The sequence below is a fragment of the Hirundo rustica genome, chromosome 3 (genome assembly GCF_015227805.2).
Source record: "Hirundo rustica isolate bHirRus1 chromosome 3, bHirRus1.pri.v3, whole genome shotgun sequence".
In the NCBI taxonomy this organism is placed as follows: Eukaryota; Metazoa; Chordata; class Aves; order Passeriformes; family Hirundinidae; genus Hirundo; species Hirundo rustica.
Window position 1 is genome coordinate 33,466,844 of NC_053452.1, and position 19,482 is coordinate 33,486,325.

The window sequence follows — 19,482 nt, forward strand, 5'->3', positions numbered from 1 at the left end:
TATCCCTACTGACTACAGGAGTTACAGAACTAGGGAGTAAAATCAAATGTCTCAGCAAAAAAATTCTATGTGCTGAACTTATTTCTCATCATTGCCTTGAAACAGCACACTGACTTTGAAAATACAGAGGTATATTAAATATTTAAGGACCAAAGACCTTGTATGTCTAGAACTGTTCAAAGGATATAGCCCTTCAGTGGTTTCACACAGAGTTGAGACTGACACTTTAGAAGGCTGAGTTAGTTACCTTAAAATACAGAAAAGCTAATAGAGACAGTGACCGAGTTTTATTTTGAAACGCACATCAAGATCCAAAGGCAGTAACTTGAGAGCTCTTCTTCATCTTCTATTTATTTAAGTACTTGACAAAACTATTCACTATCAGTAGCTTTCTAAGTATTATTCAAATGTGCAGTCACAGATGAACTCGTGATTTTATTCTGTACATATTCACAACAGAGCTAAACATTTCATGTTATAAAATAACAACCATAACTAGGACAAATACATGGTTCATAAAAAAGTATCTAAAGGGTTACAAAATTATGACAAAGTTACTATGTTTTTAATAATTTGCTGTAGTATCAAAAAAATTATAAAAAGTGATGCTTAGCTAGATTTCTGAACACGAAATTCCTAGAAAAGCCTTAAAGCACAAAATGTCATACAAAACTTTACTTTTCTCATAGCTTTGGATTTCCCCTGTATTAGTTTGCAATTACTTGACACAGATTATTCATAGAGATTTTAATAAAAAATATTCTGAAAAACTAAATGCAAATATAGCATTAAATAGATTTTCATATAACATGATTATTGCATAATTTATTTTTTCCACATATGAAGTACAGTTGAACACTCTTTTCTCCATTATAGCAGGAGAAAAAGGAATAGCATGTGAAATAAAATCCCTATCATAACTGTATATTTTAGAGATTGAAATATGTCAGGACTTTCAGACATTATATTCAAAATTCTTTTTTTTTTTTTTTACAATCCTGAAATACAAAAGTATAACATACTCCTGTTTATTGTTCTGAGCTTTTCCTGCTGAGCTTTTCCTACAAAGCCCTCTTATAACTGGAATTAACTGCAGCGCTTTAAAAAACATGCAGTGGAAAACCCCTACAGAGGCTCCACTTTGCTTTTGAATGTTCACCCATTTCCAGTCTTGCATTAAAAAGGTATTAATGTAGAATTAATAATGGCTCAAAGAAATCCCAAAACAAAGATATGGAACACTATGGGGAGCTATTTCTGATGTTAACTTACCCCATTCAAGCTGCCCAAATCCTTCACCAAGTGTTCATCTGTAGAGGCATCATAGTTGAGTACAGCGTGTTGTTTGTCCACGCTCCGTGACTAAAATGTATGAAAGAAAATAAAATAAGGTATTTGAAAACCATATTAAATGATTGTGGCTATTTCTTAGAGCAGTGTGATTATTTTCTTTCTACCTAGCACATTTATTCAAATTATATCAAAAAGATAGTCCCACATATGAAAAAGACACTCTCTAACCCAACTCAAAGTACCCACAGCAGAATACTAAAATTAATTCAAAATAATTTTCTTAATGTTTCCCTAAATACAGTAAGTCAGATCCAGATATATATTATCCAAAGGGTTTCTTTTTTCAATCCACTCTAGTATCACTGATGTTTAATCTAATATCATCAACTTCACTTTATTTCTTACTCTCTCTCCCATTAATTACATGCATCTTTCAAGACATGACTGTGATTCCGGGGTTCTGGTGTTCTCTCTCAAACACAACACTTCCTGTCACACATCTGGGATAATTACCATCGTATACAAGCAATCAGAGTGTTTCTTCTTGATCTCAATTTCCTGAAGCAATTAGCTATAGCCTCTTCACTAAATGTCTGAGCAGTTCCTGAATTACTGTTCCCATCAGTTCTGACTTTGGCAGTCCTTCCTTAAGCACTTCAGTATGCATTTATTTATTTTATGAATTCTTTATTTCACATCCAAACATCACCACACATGAGAAACAATCCTTGCTACTATTTCATCCCAGAACAGCAGCTCCCTAGCAGCCAAGTCCCTCTTTCAGCACTCACTCCTGGCCAAGTGTTTGCAGCCTGAAGTGCTGATGACAAGCAAGGGAGGTGGGGCTGGATGTGTCTCCTTCATGCATGCATATGGGCAGCATCTGGACATATTCAAGAGTTCCCAAGAGAACTGAGAGCACAGCTCATCTTTTCCATCAGCTCACGCTCAATCCTATGTTTCCAGTAACTCTGCTAGTGCACTGTCACAACCTGACTGCATAGTTGCAAATTCCTTCCACCAGCATTCTTCCTAATTTCAGGTTTGCATCTTCCATCCTTGCTACTTAATTCATTTTTCAGGACTGTATTGCACAGAGAATGGCACATTTCTGTCATTTCCATGACTTGGGTGTACCAGCATTTGTGGTCTGTCAGTTCTAGGAGTCCTGCCTTACCAAGTGCACTGGCCAGTTCAAGGCATCAGCACACACAACTACTCCTCCTAAGGAAATGTTTTCTCCTACTGCAATCCCATAATGATCACCTCACTCCTTCACCATTACCTGAGACATACTACTATTAGTTCCCTCATTTTCAATTTAGTTTCTCATTCTTCCTTTCCATTTAATCTTATGACTGCTCTGCTTTCCCCTCAAAGAAGTGAGATCAGTGCTCTTCTGCTTACACTAACTATTTTATTTTTAGACTTTTTATTTTGCTCTGCATCTTTGAGGGGTATAATGGGAGGGGGCAGGATATCAAAGTGGAGAATAAGGAAAAGACAGACAAGTGAACAAGTTCCCTGCCAATATCAGTTGCACTAATATACTGCATCAGCTAAGTGCTTTCAATGGCAGATGAAGACACAGCAAAATGGTTCATTTTCCACTAACTTAGTAACCTTTCAAGTGAAAAAAATCTCTATACAATGAAATTCATTGATGTGCATGTTCTGCTGAGCCTAAAATATTAAGCACAGATTACGTTTTTCCACACTCAGGTGGAACCTCTGCACCAAGAATTACCCTATTTTTACCTAAGCTATTGAAAAAGATTTTGAACTTCTCTCAATGTTGTTATTCAAATACATACTGCATTACTAATAATTTATTTAATTATCTTTATGTGCTACATCCTGTTAAAAATTAAGTTAAAACAGAAAGGACACAAAAAGACCCTCAAAGCTTCATGATACTGTGTCACATCATCTGAAATGCTAAGAACGATTACTCAAGTCTTTGGCTTTTACAAAAACATTGATATTCTGCACAACATCACAGTTCTCCTCAGGTTCAGATTACTTGCATGTAATTGTACTTTTTATCAATTTCAGCCGATCTTTACAGGTGTAAAGACTGTGCAAATATTTTGAAAGCCTTTTTGCCTTTGGTTTTGTTATTGAAGCCTTCCATTCAAATTTAAAGGTATTTAAAATTCCTTCTTGGAAGACTTCAGTGCCCTGGCTGGCAGCTAAATGCCACACAGCTGCTCACTCACCCTCTGCAGCCCCAGCAGGATGTGGGATAGAAAAGGAAGAGAAAAGGAAAGAACTCATGGGTCAAGTTTCAGCAGCAAAGAGGAAGAAGAAGTAAAGCAAATCAAATTTTGAGAAGGCAATCACTTCTCATCTCCCACAGGCAGCCCAGCGCCCAGACAGTCCCTTGAGCAGTGGGAATCTTCCCCAAAGCCCCTCCCTGAGTTTTAACTGCCAAGCACAACACATTATTTGTCACAGAATATCCCTTGGGTCAGTTTGGGTCAGCTGTCCTGGTTGTGTTCCCTCTCCACATGGTAAGCACCCCCCCAAGTCAGGCGTGTGTAGGAGGAGCCAGGCAGGAGGGAATGCCTTCAAACTGCACACACACTGTTCAGCAACAGCCCAAAGAGTGGTGCGTCATCAACAGTGTTACTTTGGTCACAAATCCAAAACATAGTACCATAATGGCTTCTATAAAAAAAAACCCCACCGACCGGCCAGCTCCAGTACAAAGACTTATATATGACTGCAGAAATAAGAACAACTGCAGTTAGAGCCATACAAACATAAAGAGGAAAATCCCATCCTCAGTCAAAAAAAAAAGTTGCAATTGGTATTATTTTAGATAGATGTTCTTCAGTTCAATCCAGCCTAAGAAAATATTCAGAATAGAGAAAATAAATGCATTCCTCTTTGCAAATAAGTCTGATATTGTGAATAACGTAGATTTTTTTTTTTTCTGGGAGATGATTTCTCCATTAACATTCAAAAAGATTTCTAACCATAAAGGTGAAAGAGGAGGAAAATGTAATGTTTATCCACAAGCAGGCTGATGCAATGGAGCATCTAAGCTAAACAGGAAGACTTCAGATTGTGTTTGAATATATTTACAAAAAAGGCGGATCTGTATTCTCAGATGTGAACAAAACCTCTTAAAACAACAGTGCTTACAGGTAGAGATCTGAGGTCTATTAAGCACGAAACAAGAGTCAAAATTCTTTTCATTAAGGCCTTTATAATACGTTTTCTGTCAAGCAATTATGAATAAAAGCATTAAATTCTGCTTTCTTTTTCATGCATTGTCCACATGCTTTGCAATAAGAGAACAACCAAGTTGTCGAGAGAGGAAAGGAAGGTCTTGCACAAAGAGCTATACATACAGAACAAGAACACATTATTAGCTACTCTTTTGCTGGGTTCCTCCCCCTGCAGCACTATGTGGTGTTACAGTCATGCTGGCATGTAGACCTAACATAGCAGCAAGCTAAAAAGAACATTCTTGAATATCACCAGGCCCCTTGATTTTTTTTACTCTGAAGTAAATACATAACAAATAATGTTTGTAAATAAATCAAATCTATTCACAGTATTAAGCAAAGAGGCAGCTACCTTTGAAGTTCTGTAACACAAAGAATAAGTGCTTCACTCTATGAACTGATCTACTATGGATGTGATAGCAGAGAAGAAAGGAGACACTCCCTTATTTACAGACAAGAGTCTTCTAAAACAAGTTGCTAGCAAAATAAAAGTGTTTTTGGATTATAACCTCCTGGGCAGGAACCAGTGGGGTGGGGCTTTTGGGCGTTTTTCTTCTGTTGTTGTTACATCTGTGTGCATGTTGTTTTTTGGGGTTTTTTTTAAATACTTCCCACATAAATTACCAAGACATGATCCTATCTGTTGTTAAAGAGAAATTAAGAGTATTTTCAACTGCTTTCTAACATCACCAATAAATAAAATATCTGAATGCCTTCTGAGGCCAAGAGCCAAACGCAGTTTACTAGAGATACTACATTCTGAGTAATAAACATAGGATTACATCTCTAAGCACTTAATTTGCAAGTAAGATTCTAATTTGGCCAATAATGGCCGCATACATAACTTTTGTGAACAAAAACTCCAAAACAAGATATTTTATTGAACGGTAGGAAGTGTTGAGAATATTAGTTTTGAAGTTCAATCTTCTTAAGAGTTCAACAGTAAATGACAAAAATTTAAGAAGAAAATCCCAAAATACTACCATCAGTCACTAAAAAAAAAAAAAAAATTTAGAAAAAGGCAGCTCAGAGGACTACAGCTTTGACAGGCCAAAGTGCAATATGGCTAGATAACCACACAGCTACACACATCTAAGAGCTCCACAGAGTGATCTCCAAAGCTGAGGAAGTTACTGAAGGATCAAGCTATTTTGACTTGCATATTTTCAATTCTACTGAAACTGAGTCATCCAACTTCCTCATAGATAAGAGAAATACTCTTCTCTACCAATTTCATTTCCCTTTGTACAACACAATCAGGGCATGGGGACAGAGTTACAAATCATGTGACTAAATTAGATTACAAGCTGCTGAAAAAAGAAGGCTCCTTTCAAAAGCATCCAGCTCTCCTAACATTACCACATCTTATGGAACACAGTCTACTTACTTTACTGGTCATATTGCAAAATTTATTTCATCTTCTATCCTTGCATTCTGCATTTGACTTACATGAAGAAAATGTCGTTCTCTGTACTTAAGAAGTAACTGCATGATTGACAGCATTACAATTAAAGTTTGGGGTTTTTTCCTAAGGACACAAAAGATTTTTCAAAACAATTGCTCCCTCCACATCTGGGAAATTTATTTTTCAAAAGGAATGCACGAAGCTGGTGCAATAAGTTCACAATTTGAGCAGCTGCACATGGGAGGCTGAAGCAATTACCTGTAACATCAGCTCACAGTCATCTCTTCCAACAAAAATCATTTCTCGTGGCAGCCTATGTCGGGTGCCTCCACTGCTCACCAAAAACCAGGATGTTAAGCTCATTTTCTGCTTAGCTGATAAATCCTTGGCAAAGCTACGTCATCCTGCAGTAAGAAAGAAGGAGAGACAGAGAAACTCATTTTAGTTATTTTTAGCTACAGTTTCTGCTCAGCAAACACTGTGAGCAGAATATAAAAAGCCTCTGAAAATACAGCATTCTCAATAGCATGTACTGAATCCAGCAATCACAGGAAGCGACAGGCTTCAGATTTACATACTCAGGCTCTGCTTCAAGCAGCTAGGCAGATTTAATTGGTAACCTCCTGCGAAAGGAACAAGCAGCTAGCTAATGCCAAAATTATATGTCAAGTTGTCAGAAAGCTTTTAGCATTTGACCACTTATTATTAGACAATTGCTACAATAATGTTTCACTATCACAACTAATAAACAATGTAGCAAACAGCCACAAAAAATACAGCAAGTAACTTGCATTTAGTGTGCATTTTGTATTGCAAACAAAGCAGAGCAAAATGAACAAATTAGAAATTATCTGTAAGTATGAATCCAAAAGAAGTATTCCTCAAAATTTTACCTTTATTTATCAAAGAACGGTCCAACGTATTCCATAAAACAGAAGAAAAAACCCCATAGCTATTTAAAATGTCATAAAACTGGATAAAATCTTTTACAGAAAACTTCTTCACATAACATGATTTACTTCAAACTGGACAAAAAATATGATTAAACTTCTCTTCAGAGTAATTCACTGGCTAACAGCTGAAAAAAGCTTTAGGAGTATTCCAAACCTCTCTTAAAGAAAATGCAAGCCAAAGCAATTATTTCATTCATTCATAACCACACTGTATTAATTAAAAGAGAAGCTAAAGAAAATCAAAAGCAACCAGCCAGCTTTTCTCTCAGTACCAAACAGCTGGCATTTCTCTTCTCTTCTATTTATATGTCAATTAGTGAATTTCTGCAAGGTTAGCAAACGCACTCCATGTAGACATAAGTCTGTAGTGGACGTGAGCATGCTCTCAAATAATACCAAGAACTCAGTAAGGTCTTCAAAATGAGGACTAACACGACAACACTGAATAAAATGAGAATGCAAGCACTATGGCATCAGACAAACTGCAATCAAGGAGACACCACAAATTACTAAAAGATGTAAAGATAACTAAGTTGAAGTCAAAACTGCATATGACATGGAGCTAGTCAAAAGCATCACTTGTCAGGTGGTAAAATGTACCAGGAGAGCCACCAATCCAGTTTAAAAAAAGTACGGCAATTCACATGGATGAATTTAGAGTGACTTAACGTGCTAAAGTGTTCCTGAATAAAAAAGTAAATAGGTATTGCAATAGTATTCTATAGCAATACTTAAAATAGAATTATTTTTCCACAGCTGTATCACAAGACATTCAAGTGAAATGTCTGTCCACTTAATGATATCTGACTCAACAGAATACAGCATCTCTAACATATTTTATTCCTAGAAACTAAGATTAAAAATTACATCTACAATAAGAATGTGCAGAAATAAAATTTAAAGTGATGTAGTTACTAAATACATGTTTTATAAATTAAAATTGATTATTCAGCACCTTTGAAAGAAATTAATATTTGTATTTTCAATTTAATCTAGTTTAAAAGGTTTATCTTTGAAAGATAAACTGGGTCAATCAAATGACCTTTTTCAGTTCACTTTAAGAGAGGAAAAGTAAGTATCACCAACGGCCAGCCTACATTCCGGCTTTTAACAAGTAAATTAACTGGATGTCTGACAGCAAGCATGCTGTTCAGTGTCAAAGCTCCTCATTCTGTTTATCTTTTACTATCTTTTACAATATCCCATCTGTTTATCATAATTACATTTGCACCATTTGGCCTTCCTGCTCTAATTGAAAATTCATATGAAAATCTCCAAGATGATATAGAAGAAATTCAAAAATTGGAAAAATTTCTTAGTAAAAACTATGTTGTAGTTTACACAGGTAGACTGTAAAAGAGGAAAACTATTTTTATTTATAAAACAAACAAGTAGGTCAGCAACTAGAGCTAGGGAAAAAAAACAACCCAGCACTCCAAACTTCCTACAAGTGATAAAGCCTGACAACAAACAGATTAAATTAAGCTATCTGAAATAATTTTTAAAAATGTATTATACAAAGCAATCACTGCCACACAGCTCGGCAGCGCATTTGTAGTTAAAAGTCCATCACCAGTTCTATCAAACTTAATAATGTTCTTTTGAAACAGTTGCTGTCTCAACTGCAAGAAACCATCAACCTAGATACATATTTTATTTTAAAGTATTCTTTAGAATAAACCAATGCCTTTGATCAGAGCTATGCTGGAATCTGCATAGTAAAAATGGCTGAAAACAGGATCCAGTAGCAACAGTTGTTTAATATCAGAACAAAAAAAAGAGCACATTTAAAACTGGATATGGAACTGCATACTTATTAGTCATATCGACAGTATGTGGACAATTACACAATTGCACCCCAAAAACTCCATGAAAGCTTGCAATGTTTTGAATACACTGCTGTCTCAAGTTCTGAACAATAGAAGGATGAAGGATGCTTCACTGCCCAGGAGACACGAAATTAAATTACTATATGACAGGTGCAAAATCATCACAAGAAATGGCTCTTTACAGAGTGTAAATTTAGGTCATGGTAATTCTTGCATTGAAATGTTATGGATAATGCAAGGTTACACAGGGTTCAAAAAGCAGTTTTTTCTTTCCTGAATGCTTATTATCAATCCTGTTACATGCACTGATGCCACTTACAGCTCAGGAAGTGCATGCACTGTGCATTTTGAGGGGCTGGGAGGATGCTCTAGTGAGGTTTCACTGTCCTACACAAAAACCTCTCCTCCTTACCTAGCCTTTCTTTATGCATGACAGGATATTGTCCTGGGTGGACCTGTCTTACTCCAGTACAGACTACATTTTTCAGCTGTATTTACCAAAAATATTTCTACCCTAGAAAAAAAGAATTTTAAATGTTTTAATGAAGCATTTGTTTTTATTAGTGTTTCCTAAAATGGCAGTATTATGTTGTAGTCTTTAACCAAACTAGCAAACATTTCATCCAGACTTGATCATTCAAAGCTTCTTTCCTGATACCTGCAAGTCAGTGGCTGAGACATCTATGGCAGCTGCAAAATATTTCCAGAAGAAACAGCACTTTATGGTGAAGGACTAAAATTTTCAAAAGGCAGTAACCAGCATGTCAGAATGAACACATGAGTAATAAGTCTGAAACAGACAATGCAGCAACAGGGAAATTGGCCACTTCATCCCTGTAAATATACTTCACTCCTAAGAAGTAAGAGCCTGTATTATGCCAAAAGATGGGTGTAACCAATTTCAAGTGTCTAAAGAGACACTGCCAAGCTTAGTTTTAATACAGTCATGTTATTGCAAATAAAAATCCTTAATAATCTGAAATTTGAGCATTTTACAGTCTACATTTTTGTACTCGCCTATAACTGAAAACAGCTCCAAAAAAGTTAGTGAACACTGAGACAATTCGACAGAGAAACAAAATGCTACATTTAAAATTTAAATTAAACATAATACATGTCTGAAATCCCAACTTTTAAGCACTGTAGTCTTCCACATTAAGACTGAAAATAACATAATTTTAATGGTATACAATTATCCTGCTACTGTACAATGAATATTTTAAAATGACATTATAAAAAGCCCTGCACCAAGCTGAGACACAGTACTGACAAAGCCAGAAGCCTTTTGTTGCCCATTATTTGTCCTTTTAAGTTCCTGTTTCCAGCTGTTGAAATATTTGCTAAAATTAAGTTTAACTTCTCATAAAATTGCCTAGTAAATTTGAGGAAATTTCTGAAAAAATTACTACAATATTTCTAAAACAAGCTTAGAGCAGAATATTCTATGTCACTACCTTAAAAAAAATATTAGCTGTACCTAATATATGGAAATTGGCATGGCAATATGGCAGGAGGCGCGAGCACCAGTTTGTACATTCTATTATTGCTCTTGTACAAATCCATCCAAATGGACAAAGACAAGCAAGAGGCTTTTGAAAACCTTCCTCGTGTATATTCATTCAATAAGGACAGAGATAAATTCTCTCAACACATCTGTCTACACAGAGGTAGTTAAATAAATTTGTGGAGCATGCTCTTTTAGTATAATAGTGCCAGTTAGAACTAAAAATAAGGCACCTTTTTCCCGGTACTTTCAACCCACCCTACGTTGAAACAAACGCGAGGGGTAGAAGACACAGGAGAGAACACCACCACACAGAGACAAGACACTTGAACCAGACCTAGACAGGTTCTGGAATCAGGACTCAAGAAAGGTAAATGTCAGGAGTAAGCCATGACAAGGGAGAAATCAGAAGTGAGAGCAGTGATGGAGCCAGTAAGGACTGGAGAAGACCTCAAGTTGAAGCTGGTAACCAAATCACAAAGAAATGCTGTCAGCTGTTGGGGAGGAGGAAGCCAAAAAACCCTATAAATATGATTGCCTGTATTCTGAGAATGAGAAACCTGTAGGTGAGATAGAATTGAAAGTAAGTTTTGATGTTTGAGATGTATTAGATACTGGATGTCTGGGAAAACAGTTATGTGACCATCTGAAGGTTACCTGCAGCCAGACCCAGAGGTCAAATGGAATGTTCTGTCTCACCCCTCAATGTATGGTTCATCCCACACCTGTAACCCTCCCCTGAAGTATCAGGTATCTGTAACCCCATTGGCACAAGTCTGTTCCAGCCCACCTCGAGACCCCTTATAAGGGGGCTGCGAAGGTGACTCGGCCTCTTTGCTCTTTGCTCTTCGCTCTCTTTGCTTGCACCCTTTCCCGAGGACTTTCCTCTCTTGGAATTTCCTCCCCCTACTTCTCCCTTCCTCCACTTTCCTAGGCCTTGCCACAAGCTGCAGCCTGGCAGCTCAGAGCAGGGCCTCACATCCCTTACAATAAACCTCATCTTCTAAAACCTAACTTCAGAGATCTCTCGTCTACATTTATCTACACCGTCCTGGAGTCCTCAGCAGCAGGAGGAAGCAATTTCCACAGTCAGCAAGCAACACCCACTAGAGAAGTGCCTCCCATGACTCCTTTATTGACTATTCAATGTAATTAAAAATACCAGTGCCAGCAGTTCTAATTTTGACTGAAATGGAGAAATCTATGCCAAAGAAAGAAAAGACCAAACTGAAGGTAACTTCAACCCTGAGAAGATTATTGTATCCATATAATTGATATTAAAAAGTAATCTACAAAGATGATAGATTTAAACCGAGGAAGTTGTAAGTGGCAAACAGCACAGTAATACTGTCTACTCTGTAAAACCCTCTGAAGTGGGGTAGTGTAACACACAAAGTGTTCCATGGGCGATCATAATTAACCTACTTACATACATGCATTGGAAAACAACCTTTAACTACATCACCATATATTTTAATCAGGACTCTACCATACTCAGAGCTTAACAGTCAGTTAATCAGTGTTCTTCTTCTTCTTCTCATCATCATTTGATTAGCCTGTGCCTTATTTACTGCACATCACTAAAAACCTCTCCTGAATTATTAACTTCGTCCCGACTTCATCTGCCATGCTCAACACCACCACATGAGAAATTCATTAACACTTACAGCAAAATCTCCACAAGTAGTTGGAGCGGGTTTCATGTAAATGGGGAACTGTAGAGAGCTTTTTTTAACACTAAAATATCTTAGTCTTGAATATTTAAGTTCCAAACCCATCAGCATTTCATTTTAAAGTACCTAGTTTCACACAATATACTGGTATTCAAATGATCTCATTTATTTCTGTTACATCTCTGAATGCCTAATTCTTTAGCAAAGTAAGCTTAAGTAAGTAAGCCATGCAGAGTGGTTAGAAAATTAAGATCACTTTTCCAAAGTAAAGCGAAGGGCTCATCGCCTGTCATAGGGACTATAAAAACAAGAAAGTAAGTCATGCCTTAGGATGGCTTCTTAAATGTTTGGCCATGAAACTCATGAATCTATCCTTGGCGCTTTCGTAATTCTCTGCTGCCTTGACTGCTTGCATTGCTGTCGTCCCAGAAAGGGAGACAGAGGGCTGCACAGACATCAGCCTCCTGACTGAAACTATTCTCAAGTACACAACAAGGGGTTTTGTTAACAAAGAGGGCACCTTGTGCAGGAAAAACTCAACAAAACTATCAAACCCAAACAAACAAACAAACACACAAAAATAGGAAAGTTGCAGGACTGAAGAACCTTCCATTGAGAGCTGGAATTCAATCTACAGAAGCCATATGTCATGCCACAGTGGCGTGTAATGTTGTTCTTCAAAACACTTAAATAAATACCCATCTAAATTTAAATGGCTTAGGCTAATGATCAATAAAAATATGTTTTGAAGTATTTGTGGGCCTTTTGCACACTCAAGTGTACTTCACAAGTGTTGGCCATAAAGGCTAATCCAAATACTCCTTTAAAAGGCTGTTAAAAGGCAAAGGAAGCATAAACAAGGTAGTTTATGCTTAAACCCATTGAAATTCTTCATCAAAATGAGAAGATGAACGCACATACTTAGGAAAAAAGACCAAAAATTCTTAGATTTTCAGTTTCTCAACAAGCTAGTAGTATTATTTTCAAATATTTCACTGACTGGAAAATTCACCTGAACACATCCCTCTAGAAACATTCAAATGCTACATACAGCCCTGAACAGGAAACCATTGCCACTCTCAATGATCTAAAGAAATATTGATAATAAAGTTCATTAAAATTTTATTAAATTACTGGACAAGAGTGGAACTGGATGTCAAGCATACAAATAGATAAAGTGGAAGAAAACAGGTAAGTCAAAGAAAAGGGACTTATCCATGCAATTTAACTTCCTTTCTCAAATAGGGAACAGGAGTGTGATTAGGATAACTGTCCTTACCACTAAACCAAAACATCTCATAAAAATCTCAGTCCTTCTTGGTCTGTTGGATTCTCTTCTAAAATTATTAAAATATAACTGACAGGGCTTGGAATGATACGCTTGAGTATTCTGCTTCTGAAGTATTTCAACTGTTCCACCTCAGCTCAAATATCTGAATTTGGCCACAATTTCTTGAAAAACAGATCAAAAAATCATACTGAAGCCTTACACTATGTCTAAAAGATGTCATTTCCAGCATGGACTAAAACATGTAGCCACGACAAAATTTTACAGTACAAAAGAAATATTGAGAGCAAAGAAATCTTAATCACTACTCGGCAATACAGTCCCTTTTACCTTCTTTGTCCTCCATGCTTTCAGTCTTGTGGTTGATGTTCTTCTACAAGAGAGATGGAGGAGGAAAGAAGGCAAAATAAAAATATGTACACCTCCTTAAATATTACGTCTGAAAAATCCCCAGAACCTTTGTTTATAGACAGAGAACATCTGCTAGATCTACTATTATTAAAAAAAGACTTTTCTAAGGTTATTTTAAGCTTAAGAAGAAAAAAAATTAAATATAACTAACAGACGAGAAACAAGAAATAAAAAAAACAAGAAATTGCCTTTATAAAGCATCAGTACATCAAGCTCAGACACGCCCCCTACTTCTTTAATTAGTACACTCCTGCATAGGTAGATATGCACATTACCTATACTGCCTAATACAAAAGACTAAAACAAGAGTTACAGAGTTGTACCAAATCTATAAATCAACAACAGTGTATTTCTCAGGCAGTCTGCGACCAGGAGAGAAAGGAAAAAGGGACAGAGAAGGGGAAGGTGGGGAAGAAGAGACACACACCTTCAGCTTTACAGTGATGCCACAGGAGGGTACAGCCTGGCCCTAGCACAGACAGGCTGCACACTGCTCAGCAGCATTTGAGGGAAGAAGCATTTCTTCTTCATATTTTAATAATAAAAATTTTTAAAAAGGCCTTCCAGCTGTAAATATTGCTAAGCATAAAGAGAGGTTTAACTCCTGCACTGAAGGAGTTTGAGATCTCTACAGAAGGGACCCAGATACTCTTCCTGACCTACAGGTTGCTCCATGCATCTGATGGAATAAGGATGAGAAAGCAGCTCGGGAGGCTGTTGCCCTCTGTCAGGCAGCAAATCTGCCCTGTAACATTGCTGCAGCTCTGGGACCGCACAAGCATCCTCTCCCTCCGGTCCAGGGCAGAATTAGATCCACGTCTATTTTACCGCTGTGACACACAGGAATAGTTGTCCCAACAGCAACTGAAATAGACTTCTTTTTCTGCCAACAATGCAGCTGCAGTCAAAGTTGCTTTAGGGTTTTGATTTTGAGGGACAGTGACTTAAAGACTTTATCCTACTCTGTTTTTTACATAATAATGACTAAAAAAAAAAAAAAAAAAAAAATCCTGAGATCATGCCCTTTGTTATTACACTAGTATCAACATACAAATACTGCAAAGGAATGTATGAGACATAAGGCTTACCTGATGGCTATCAGTCATTTGAGTGTCACAGTATGCAAAGAGATCCGGTCCAGTGACAATTACCTGCTGCTATGAATTCATGTGGGTACCAAAGATTAGAGAGCAGTGATAAAGCACTCTGGAACACAGGCAGCTTTCACATCAATCTTCCCACTTAAAGGGAAGGGTTTGAAAGGGCCAGTTGAATCTGGAGAATCAATAAATGGCTACAGGACTGTGCCACACACAGAGATGTGGCTTCTTAGACCACGGGGCTCCCTTTGAAAAAACCTCATATGCTGGAGCACTGCTGGGGTTTGCCTATCAGAGGGGAAGAGTATCTTTGGACACAGGTTTGCCAAGCTGGTGAAGAGGCCTTTGAACTACAATTGCCAAGGAAGCATCAGAGACATGTGGTAGGATGGCTTCTGTGACTGGAGTGTTGGAATGGAAGGATATAGGGTATTTAGGAATGATAGGAAAGGCAGAAAGGAGGGGGTATCACCCTCCATATCAGTAACCAGCACGGAGCTCCACCAAGGGATGCATGAGGAGCTGACTGAGAGCTTATCGATCAGGATTAAAAGGAGGGCAGGGACAGGTATCATTATAGTGGGTGTCTGCTTCACTTAACATGTAAGACTGAGCAGATAAGGTCCTTGATGACACTCCAGACAGGAGTGTCCTCACATTCACAAGTCCAGGTCCTCATGGAGGAAGGACTTCAACCACCCCAGTACTGGAGGGGTAACATGGCAAGGTATAAGCAGGGCAGGAAGTTCCTGGAACATATTGATCATTACTTCATTCTTCAAGTGCTAGAGGAGCCAGCAAAGAGGGGCTGGTGGACCTTACTCTCACCAACAGGGGAACATGAAACTCAAGGACAGCCCTGGCTGCAGTGACTCCACGGAGGAGTTTTAGATCCTTAGGGCAGTGAGGAGGGTGGACAGAAATCTCTCTGCCCTGGACTTCAGGAAAGCAGACTTTGGCCTCTTCAGGGATCTCCAGTCTCTTCCTTAGACTAGGACAGAACCCTGAAAAGAGGCTCAAGAAAGCTTAATTAATTAATATTCAAGGATCACATCTTCCAAGTTCAGAAGAGATGCATCCCAACAGAGAGGAAGTTGAGCACATTTGCCAGGAGGCCTGCACAGATGAATAGCAGTTTCTGGACAAACTCAAACTCTCTCAAAAAAGAAGCTTAAATAGGACTGATGCAACGAGAAGTAGCTTGGCAGAAATCCTGTATGAACAGCCATGGATTGGGTGAGGAAAGCTAGAGCCCAAATAGAATAATCTGGTCAGTGATGCCAAGGGCAACAAGAAAAGTTTCTTCAGATACGTCGAGAAAAAAGAAATACTAGAGAACATGAGGGCCCTCTCCAGAAGGAAAAGTTACCCGGTGACGTAGTTACCTGGGATATGGAGAAGGCTGAGGCACGCAACCACTTTTCTGCCCTGCTCTTTTCCAGCCAAAACTCCAGCCACACTACCTAAGTCACAGAAGACAAAGGCAGGCACTGGGAGAATGAAGAACCGTCCACTGTAGGAGATCAGGGTCAAGACCACCTAAAGAACCTGAAGGTGCACAAGTCCATTGGATCTGATGAGAGACATACAGGTCCAGAGGGAACAGGCAGGTGATAAAAGTGACGTTATTAAGGGGGAAAAGAAACAAATCACAATCCCTAGTAGAAGCTAAGAGATCAAATTGTATTAGGAACAGCAGACTGAAACAAAGTCCTACTTGACAAAAAAATAAAATTCTGGGTTACCTTTACAGAGATATTGGTAAAGAAGCAAATCCTTAAAAGACTGATTTGAAAACTTTGCTTAGGACTGGTACTGTACATGAATACAGTCTTACACAACAATCATCAGCCTCTTCTTACATATATTGTCCTTATAGTAATGAGAAGTACCTGAAAATTTAATTTTTCCTTCTAAGTCTTCCTACGTAAACATTAAAACCTACTTCATTACTGGCCACTAGGATAAAGCTGTTAAGACTTAAAAGAATTATCCTGTTTTATTATTTGATACCAGACAATAATGACATTTTGCATTTATTAAAGAAACAGCTTATTTTGCATTCCTAATCCTTACAATCATTAACAAAAAATCATTTCTTGTGAATGTACTTCTCTGCAGCCTCCCAAAACTGAACAGCAATACTTTTCAAAAGCTGCTTTCAACAAACAGCCAAAATAAAGGTTAATAACTGCTTATAAGAGTAGCTTAATTTATGTTCAAACAATCCAGTGTTCATTTTTTGTCCATCACTCTCATTCAGATTAAGGAATTGCATAAAATAAATTGTTTTAAAAATTCCCTATTCCACATGGTCAAAAGAGGTCATCTCTGGAGAGATTAGTATACCAAGCATGCTAATAAAACAGTACATCTGATAAGCAGCCTTTAGAAACGACTGTGGCAAGCCAGCCAAAGAAATCATAACCAAACCATCTTTGAGAAAAAGCTCCCTGCGATGAAAGTTACAGAAATCCTTCCTTTCCCTCTATTCCATATCACATTAGACCACTGCTGAGATAAGCAAACAGGAAAATAAACAAGCAAACAAATACAAATCAGGCATTGCACTCAGGCAGAACGCAATCTTAAAAGAAGCAGTCAAGTCCTCCTCTTCCACTTCCTATTCTCAATGCCTCCATCGTGGCATATTTCAAGTGATTCTGTAGGCTGTGTGTGAGGTGGTTTATTTGCATTGGCCAAGTACTGACCACAGCCCTGAGCACTACTGAAAAAACAAGCAGCATTTTGCAAATAAAACTGGACCTCTTCACCTCCCAAGGGTGGTGATTTCACTTTCCCCAGAATTGTGAAATATATGGGGTTTAGCTTGTGACACAAGATACTTAGTAAGATTAAATTACATTCAAGCCAAGGCAAATTTTTTTCTTCCTTCATACTAGGAATTATTTATTTTTTGGATATAAAGATAAGTTTACTTTCCAAAGAAAAGCATGTATTGAAGTAGTTTTAATATCTACTTTTCTCCTTTTAATTCCACTTTATTTCTTGAAACAATGCATGAGTACACAGAACATGAAAGTGGAAGTGATGGAGGACAATTCTTGGTATCACTGTTACTGATCTCCACAACCATTCATAGCAATACAGATACATAACTTTGAAAAGGTATTCAATTATTATTCTTTGCTACATCTCCACTGCAACATGGAAAACATTTATCATGCTCCACACAAATTATGTGACACACTCTATGCTCTCCCTTATGGAATGCTTTGGAGCTTTTTACAATTACCCTCAACAGCCAAGTCCACAGATGTATTTTTCTTGGAAATTCACTGAGTTGTTTGTTCCAAGATCAGTAACACAAGCCCTACAGAAAAAAAAAAAAAAAAAAAAAAAAAAAAAAAAAAAAAAAAAAAAAAAAAAAAAAAAGCTGGATGAACTTATTTTACAAAGCAAGCAAAAGCTCAAACTTTTGCCTTAAAGTTGCAAGAGACATTTGCAATCTTCACAGTCTGAAGAGAGGCAGAGTGTGTGTAATGCACAAAGCCTAAAAATAATTCTGTGCCATAATTATATTGAGCTACATGGGTACTCTATGAAGTAATTAACACCAGGACAAGCTTAAAATCAAAATTATGTAAAAATTAGCATGGTAGCTCTGATGTAAAGAAATCAGATTATTATTTCAGCATTTTTCAATATCAGACAAAAACATTAGACCTGAGTTTTAGACCTCTTCCTGATCGGAAGTCCTCTTCCTGGAGATTCATGTAAAAACTGAGGAGAAAAAGGCTTAAAATGCCTTACATTTTAATCATTTGTTTGGTTCTTTAATCAGAAGCCAAATAGTCCAAAAGAAATAATCTTGCAGTTGGGAATATGGCATTTCCTTAATGTTTGTGTCCTCCTATCTCTCTCCTTCCCATGAAATGAAACTGAAAGGTACCAAATGTAACAAACACTTTCTCAATGTATGATCATATGAAAACAGCTGTCAAAACAGCATTAGAAATGTAGCAAGACAGAAAGCAGGCTAAGACATTTGCACAAACGCTAAGAATACCCGTGGTTTTAATGATCAATTCTACTTACTGCAAAGATTTTAAACCAGCCAGTAATTAGTACTTCGTAAATGGCTTCCCCACAGAGAAGCTATTCCACATCTGCTTGTGGTGCCTACTCACTCCCCTCCTGTGTGCAGCCAACAAAAAGGAACACAGCTACAAGCATGGTAAGTCTTCATTTCTTCTACTATCTCTTATTTACTGAATGTAATTAAAAAGTTACGAGGGAATCATCAAAACAACCTTTCAGAATTAACACACAGAGCGCATTTAGAGCTCAACATGTTTATGCAAGAACTTGTTTGAGCAGGTAGATTACAATCCCTCAACTAAATCACAATCAGAAGTCCACACTGCTAAGTAAGCAGATTATTTCCATGTGGACTTTATAAGCTGGCTTAATAATGACTGGGGAATTAAACTTAATTCAGTACACCAGCATATATTTTGCGGAATGCTACAACAAAAATCTGAATAATTTCAGAATACTTGGAAACCTCTGGAAAACGCTTTTATTAGTATGATACTACAAATATTTTGAAAGGATATTAAATGTGTGTCTTTCAACGGACAGAAATCTGGAATTCAAGTCATTCTATGGGAGGAAATCTATATAGATTTTCCACTCTAAGTTCCATATTTTTTTCTGCCTTAAAAAAAATAAAAAGAGGAAGAGATGTGAAATGGAAGGCTAAATGGGAAGAACTCCAAACTACACATACTTCTCCAGGAACCAAACCAAACAATGGGAAGTGGTAC

General features: G+C 37.4%; 1 protein-coding gene across 2 annotated transcripts in view; it reads right to left on the reverse strand.

The window, feature by feature from the left end:
- The window catches only part of CEP170 (centrosomal protein 170), a 91,919-nt gene that overhangs the window by 61,121 nt on the left and 11,316 nt on the right, over positions 1–19,482 (reverse strand). For both annotated transcript variants that reach the window (XM_058419643.1, XM_058419644.1), the window contains exons 2-3: positions 6,193–6,338; positions 1,273–1,362 (exon numbers count right to left, since the gene is read on the reverse strand). In XM_058419643.1, coding sequence (XP_058275626.1) covers positions 1,273–1,362; positions 6,193–6,297 — 195 coding nt within the window. In that variant the 5' untranslated portion in view covers positions 6,298–6,338. The remainder of the gene's footprint in view (positions 1–1,272; positions 1,363–6,192; positions 6,339–19,482) is intronic.